Below are 7,590 nucleotides of genomic sequence, written 5' to 3'. Positions count from 1 at the left end.
GAAGACAAAAGGCAGTTTGAATTGTTTTCCAGTGTAACTGGGACAGGGACGAGTGGGTTGGAGAGATTGCAGGAGGGGATCACAGACAAAACCTTGCAGGACACAAACTCAGGTACTAAAAATACTGGATTTAAGGGCAGCGATTCTTAAATGTAATTTTGAAACAAAAGTTGCAAATCCTTAGTCTAAATAGTTGGGGTTAAACTTGAGGAAATTCGTTCTCTAGGGTGTGGTACGGGTCGAATGAAAGAAAATTTTAACAAAATTCGGTTGCAAATGTTGAATGATGCTTCAGAGAGACAAACTGGAGTGTTTGTTAACACAAATAACCTTTCTTTTACTTCTGTGGAGGAGAAAAAAAAAGTCTTTCCTCACAAGACTTTCCAGAACACTCCTGCCAGAATCTGAATACTGGGCTTTAGTGGATCCTAGGTCCTACGCCTGGTGGGGGGCGGGGAGTGGGGGGTAGGAACTGCAAGGAGCTGCTGTTCTCTGTGGCAATTCTATGGCAAGCCTGCGCGTGCAGCCTCTAAGGAAGATCTCCGGGTCTTCTCTTCCTTGCTGCCTTCAGGAGGTGGGTAAATGGGGAATGGGGTGGAGCCACAAGAAAGCCAGAAAGGGAAATCGGGTAGTCTGTTTAAAGAAGCCACCTGGTACGGTGAACGTGGGCTAAAAAAGTGCTTGCTGACTACACGTGGGAGGAGGAGATAGGCTCTCCCTTTCCCGTGGTATATTCCAGCGAGTTTAATCAATCACATATTTCAGATACTCTCAGATCACTGCATTTCCATGTTTATTAATTTATTTATTTCTATTTTTGCAAGGCTTGGTGGGCATGCCCCTTCAGAGACCGAGACCGTAGGAGCCTGCATTCCTGTCGACAGTCCAAGTGCTCACAAACACCCCTATGCGCCACCACCTGCTGTTGCGGAAGAGTCCCTGGCAACAGCAGAAGTAAATAGCTCTGAGGGGTTGGCAGGCTGGAGGCTTAGGGGACAGGATTCTATTAATGTGTCCCAGGAATTCTCTGGCAGTCCTCCCGCACTGATGATAGGGGGGCCAAGGGTCAGCAGTGGGGGCACCGAGAGAGGTGGCAATAATGCAAGGCTATACATGGCTTTGCCACGAGGTCAGGGGTTCTTTCCATCCAGAGGTCCACAAGTAAGAGGCCCCCCACATATCCCCACCGTTAGATCAGGGGTAATGATGGAGCTGCTTCCAGGAAATACAAGAATGGCCGGCAAGGAAAGGCTGGCTCATGTTTCTTTCCCACCCGGAGGCCCCCGGCACCCCGTGGAGAATTGGCCAAGGCCTCTCCCCTTGTCTTCCAGTACTCCCAGTTTACCGTCTCGCTCTCCTGTTCATTGCTTTATACCTCCTCGACCTCCAAGTTTCAGTCCATTTCTTGCTATGCCTATTGCTTTTGCTCCACCCCCGATATTTGGACCACCACTACCTTCTTACTTTGCCAATTTTCCTTCCTGGGGCATGCCTTCTCCTGCGCCCTCAAACAGAGAGAACAACTGATGACAAAAAAGGGAGGAGAATAAAGGGTTGGGGGAAGAGGTGAAAATTACTCATTTATGTTTTTATATTTGAAACCCCCTACCCTCTTAGCGCTTTGCTTAGCACTAATGTGCCTTACATGTTTGGAGATTCAATAAAGATTCTAAAGTTTGAGATATTGTGAATTATTTTTTTAAAATGCCATCCTGGGAGCTTAAACCTTAGCTTTTGTTTTCTAACTTTAAAGAAATTAAAGCAGTAATGTGCTTGTACTTTCTAAGTAGCTTAGTTGAATCCCTAGCCTTGGCTTGCAGCTGTGTGACTGGGGGAGAGTCGATTGGGTTCTTGCTAGGCCAAATCTAGGGTGGGGACTTCCTACCTACCCAAGGCTATAGGAGTTGCTCAGAGCGGGGCACCTGGGTGGCTCAGTCGTTAAGCGTCTGCCTTGGGCTCAAGGCGTGAACCCAGAGTCCTGGGATCGAGCCCCATGTCAGGCTCCTTTGCTGGGAGCCTGCTTCCTCCTCTCCCACTCCCCCTGCCTGTGTTGTCTCTCTCTCTGTCAAATAAATAAATAAAATCTTTAAAAAAAAATGAGTTGCTCAGAGCAGGATGGGAAAATTAAAATAAGGTTCATAATGTACACCAAAGTTTAGATTATAGAGAAAAATGCACGAAGAGTAAGAATAGGATGAGACCAGTGAGAGTACTAGCCAACAGTTAACAGCCAGTTAGAGGCAGAACCAGGCTGAAAGGTGAGGAAAGAAAAGGGGCTGGGGAGGGATGCCTGGGTGGCTCAGTTGGTTAAGCCTTGACTCTTGATTTGGAATCAGGTCGTGATCTCAGGGGTAAGATGGACCCCCAGAACCGTGCTGGGCATGGAACCTGCATAAGATTCTCTCCCTCTGCACCCTCACTCTCTCCCTCTTATTAAAAAAGGGAGTGCAGGGGAGATAGGAGAGTTGTAGATCATTGCTTCAAACACGAACTAGTTTGCCCCTCAACAATACACTGTTACTAAGAACATGCTAATGATGTACTATACAGTGGCTAACTGAACATAATAAAAATAGTAATAATAAAATGCTACTGAAAAAAAAACATGGTATATACAGAGCTGGCTTTATAAAAGTCTAGGACAAGGTGGAACAGGACTGGTCCCTTCACCTGTTGCCTGAACACAGGGCTACTATCCACTCAGAACTTTTAAACACTAAAGAAAATATTTTACTCACATAGAATTATTTTCTCAGATACTGCTGTGTTTGTACTCTACAAAGTGATGCAATGCCCTGTTACAATGATGATTCTGAGAGATTATCACAATGCCTGTGTAGGAGCTTTTTCAAATTCAAGTGACAGATACAGGCACAGCACACAGTGGAAAGATGGTCATTCTAACCACTGCACAACTCAATTCACTATATAGTAGAATGCCCTAAAACAAAGTGCCACGACATATGAACAACCACTAAATTAGAAATGTCTTTAGCGAATGATTCTTCAAATAAGCATTTTTCATGTCCAGAGCTGATGGTGTAGGTGATGTAAGCAGTTAAAGGCTGACAAAACCTGTAGATCCAAAAGACACCTCGCCTATAAACAAAACCATGAATGTGTTTTAGCACCAATAACAGGTTTGTTGCTACTCTGACAAAGAGGACACATGGATCCATAAAGTTTCTTTTTCTCCATTTATTTAATAATAGATTGTTCTAAATTTACAGGTGGTAGTGCAGGGCTTAGAAGGAGCATCTGGATAGTGCTTGCTAAAATTCCCCTCACTCTGTGTATGGCCTAAGGCTGGCACAATTCCATCAATTTATTGTGGGCTGAGCAGAAGTATTCAGCAAATCATTTGACAGCTGCTCACTATGAGGTGGTTTAGTCCCAGCGTACCAAACACTTACTGAATTTTCAGCCTTAATGAACAGAGGAGTTGGGCAGGCTTATAGTCATCAAAAATATCTTTTGAGCCAGATGTTAAAAGATATTTTGACAAGAAATCAAGTTGTTGTGTCAACAGTAGTGCTGAATCTCTGGAGAGTTGCCGAAAGGTGTGGTAAGTGACAGCAGGACAGGGTACATTTTCCTTCTCAAAGGAAGTAGAGTGATAAAGGCTCAGAAAGAATACTCACAAGTACAACAATCCATGACAAATTCTCTGTAACAAGAAAGTGCCACCAACACATCTGCTGGTTTTCAACCCTCTGTTCTCTTTCCTAACACCCTCTGTGTTTGTTATTTTCGTTGTCATTTCTAAACACTGAATACCTATAGTGAGCAATAAAAAATAGCTATCAGCAAATTGAGGCATTGAAGTTTTATTTATAACTCTGTGATACAGGATGAATATATTTAGTTTTTGTAGAGCTCTGGGCCTATATAACAAATTTCAGTGAATGCAAGTATGGAATAAGCCTAGGAACCTGTTATTAAATGCAAGTAAAATGTAAATATTTTTGTTTATTCACACCATCTGTATGGAAATAATGTATCACTTTGTTATCATAGGTGCTGGCATCCTCAATGACAGTAAAACATTCATTTTAAACTTATGATTTGCCTTAAAATTGCTATTTTTAAATTATTCTAGTATAATATAAGCAAATATTAACCACAGCACAACATCCTATTCATTTTGGAAAGTGCTCATAATGCAATATATTCAACACTCTTGAACATATACATTTTCCCTTTCTTTCTGTGGCTTAAATAGATCTTTACTGCAAAAGGGCTACATCAAAGTAGCCCTTTCTTCTGCTAGTAATGGGAATGGGTTAAGTATTTCCTATTTTAATTTATAATCATTGTCACAAGAAGATTCATGTCATACTGTTTATTATTTATAGTTTTCATTATATTCTTTGTCACAAGACTGTAGCTTCGGAATTTTAATGTCCTGTATATTCTCTAGAAGATGATCATAAACTGTACAACTTTGACCTTTTCCATGTCCCAAAGTATGATTCATTAGCCGTTTCTATTTTCCATTGTTTACAACTTCAGTAGCTCGATGGAAGAAGTACACAAGGAGCAAATCAAACTGCAGAATGCTGAAAAGGTTAAAGTTCAAAGTTATGAAATTTTTTAAGTTTATAGTCTTTCATAAGCCAGAATGACATAAAAGCACACCTCATTCTTCTGAGAATTATAACAAATACTAACCAGGACCAAATAACTTACTTTCACTGGAGTATTCAGATTGAGATCATAGTGCTATCATTATCTACCATGGAATAAGTGGGTTTTTGTTTTGTTTTTGGTGGTTGCTACTGAATAATTAGGTTGCATATATACAATGGGGGAGAATGATATCCTTACATAACTATTACATTATACTATAACAATGGATTTGGATTATCAAGTGTCATTGAGGGATGTTGATTTTTATAGGCTTTCTCTATATAGAACTATGTAAAATGACTCTATTTCAAGATCAATGGGCCAAACCCAGAGATAAAAGAAATTTAGACAGATAAAAAACACTATGTCATAGGGCACCTGACTGGCTCAGTCAGTAGCGTATGTGAATCTTATTCTTAGGATTGCTGAGTTTGAGCCCCATGCTGCATATAGAATTTGCTTTAAAAAAATTATGTCATATCATAGGTTGATTCCATAGCTATCACAAAACCTTATGTGTCTTCTTTATAATAAGCTAGATTGAGTGATATTCCTACAGAAAGAGCAAATGATGGGACTAAATTAAGTGAAATAACCCATCTATTTCTCTGTGGTAATATTCACTTTTTTCTTATAATAATGGAAATGTATTGCATTTATCAAATCAACTCTAGATTTGAGAAGTCAGAGAATTTGTGCTTCATCACGCAATCTTTTTCTTAAGTACTTGAGAAGGTGCTACTCTTACTAAAGACTGATTAAATACATACTTTTTAAATACATACTTTTTCACCCACCTTTGGTGACTTCACTGCCACTCAGAAAGGCTTTCTTAGTATCTCAGCTTCTCAGAGAAATTATCTGTGGAACTTATTTCCATAATGTGACTCCACCATTGTTTTTTGAAAACGGACCAGTATCCTGTATGACTTTATGGAGGTAAACTGTTTTTTTCTTCATCTCTGAAAAATCTCTTTTCCCAAGCAAAATAAGATAATAAAAAGCACACAAACCCATCAATCCTACCATAAAGGACTTTGTCAATCTAATTGTTTAATCATATAATTCATGAGGAAATATTCATTTATAACTGACTTCATCCAAAACCCTGATTGTAAAAGTTTTGACTCAGAGGCAAAGCAACACAAGGAGTACAGGTGTTGATGGATGATGTTTGTGCATGTGAGAAAAAAACTGATGGAGAAAGACAGAGGATTAAAAATAGAGAGGGGCAGGACCACTGTCAGTTGAGAAGAGATGAAGTGCTTTAGATCAGGAAGCAGCTGCAAAATGGAAGTACTGTGGTCGAAAAGTAATAAATTTGGATATAGGAGAATATAACCCACAGAAGGTAGAAAGAGGCAGTTTGAAGAGAAAAAAAGTGCTATGGATTAAGAATTTAATAGCAGAAAGGTTCCATGTAGGAGCCACACATTTGAGAGGGTGAGGATCAGGGGATTAGAGAAACACGATCCAGCCTTCCTAAAAATGAATCTATCTCCACAGCTTCATTCCTTCCTATAAATATCATCTCTCCTTAGATAGCAGCCAATCTCATATTCCTTCTGTGAAACTGGAAACTCTGAGGTTTCATTAAGCCCCCAAACTGGCCTTGACAAGCAGACACATCATCATCAAGGTTAACTCTATTAGTGAAGTAGGTATGCAAGGAATTAAGCTCACAAAAGAACATTTTCTCAAGTTCTGAAATAAATAAGAACCTGAACTTTTTTCTTTTTTTAAAATTTAAACTCCATTTTTTCCTCTAGTGAGGTACACTGATAATTTTCTAATTTTGCCTTCTCACTCCTCTTACTAAATCATAATTTTCTGAGGTGTAGTTCCTGGCTTTATTAATTACACTTCATCCAGAAACAAGGTAATCTATCATTTTCCCTAGGGGGCAGATTTATACCTCCTTTAGGTATAAAATCCTTGTACATTGTGTTAATCCTCACTGGTGCTCAACAGTTATTAATGATATATTGTAGAATAAAGGTATTGAGAATAGTGTTTAATGCCCTAACTAAAAAGTTGATTGTTTATAAATAGAACATTGTTTTTTAAATCTTGTATTATGAATAAGTCACATCCGGAGGAAAAAGTTCAAATATATAGGAAAAAGTTCAAATATATATATAATGTTTCATAGTTAAAAAAATCACCTATGAGATCATCTTATAAAGATTATCAGTAAAATCATGGATAAGCCCCAATTTAACAGAATGATATGGCTCCAAGAAAAATCTCTGGAAAAAAAAAAGAAAAAAGAAAAATCTCAGGGCACCTGGGTGGCGCAGTCATTAAGCGTCTGCCTTCAGCTCAGGTCGTGATCCCGGTGTTCTGGGATTGAGCCCCACATCAGGCTCCTCCGCTAGGGGTCTGCTTCTTCCTCTCCCACTCCCCCTGCTTGTGTTCCCTCTCTCGCTGGCTGTCTCTGTCAAATAAATAAATAAATTCTTTAAAAAAAAAGAAAAAAGAAAAATCTCTGCAGCGTTCATATGAACTTTATTGCTTCAATGCTAGGCATTTCCACAAACCAATTGCAATCTAAATGCATCTCAAATTGTCCAAGTTTATGATTAGTTAACATTGCTAACCTTACCAGTCAAATGAATTCATGCCATTAGCAAAATTGCACATCCTCATAAAACATAGATAAGTGACATTACTAAGTAATTTACAAAAGAAGAAATTAAAATGGCTAATAAACATACAAAATAGTTTAAATTAAAATAAGAAATACAGGGGCGCCTGGGTAGCGCAGTCGTTAAAGCGTCTGCCTTCGGCTCAGGGCGTGATCCTGGCGTACCGGGATCGAGTCCCACATCAGGCTCCTCTGCTATGAGCCTGCTTCTTCCTCTCCCACTCCCCCTGCTGTGTTCCCTCTCTCGCTGGCTGTCTCTCTCTGTCAAATAAATAAATAAAATCTTAAAAAAAAAAAAAAAAAAAAAAAAAAAA

General features: G+C 39.3%; 1 protein-coding gene across 1 annotated transcript; it reads left to right on the top strand.

Moving 5' to 3' along the window:
- Positions 1 to 582: 582 nt before the first annotated feature.
- PRR32 (proline rich 32) lies at positions 583 to 1,528 on the top strand. The gene is made up of 2 exons (XM_008710956.1): positions 583 to 653; positions 825 to 1,528. Exons 1-2 carry the CDS (start codon positions 583 to 585, stop codon positions 1,525 to 1,527), a joined length of 774 nt encoding a protein of 257 aa, XP_008709178.1. The 3' UTR covers position 1,528.
- The last annotated feature ends 6,062 nt before the right edge of the window (positions 1,529 to 7,590 follow it).

The sequence above is a fragment of the Ursus maritimus genome (genome assembly GCF_017311325.1).
Source record: "Ursus maritimus isolate PB19 chromosome X unlocalized genomic scaffold, ASM1731132v1 scaffold_X1, whole genome shotgun sequence".
Classification (NCBI taxonomy): domain Eukaryota; kingdom Metazoa; phylum Chordata; class Mammalia; order Carnivora; family Ursidae; genus Ursus; species Ursus maritimus.
Note: the sequence above shows the minus strand (reverse complement) of the source record. Positions and strands in the feature narration are given on the sequence as shown.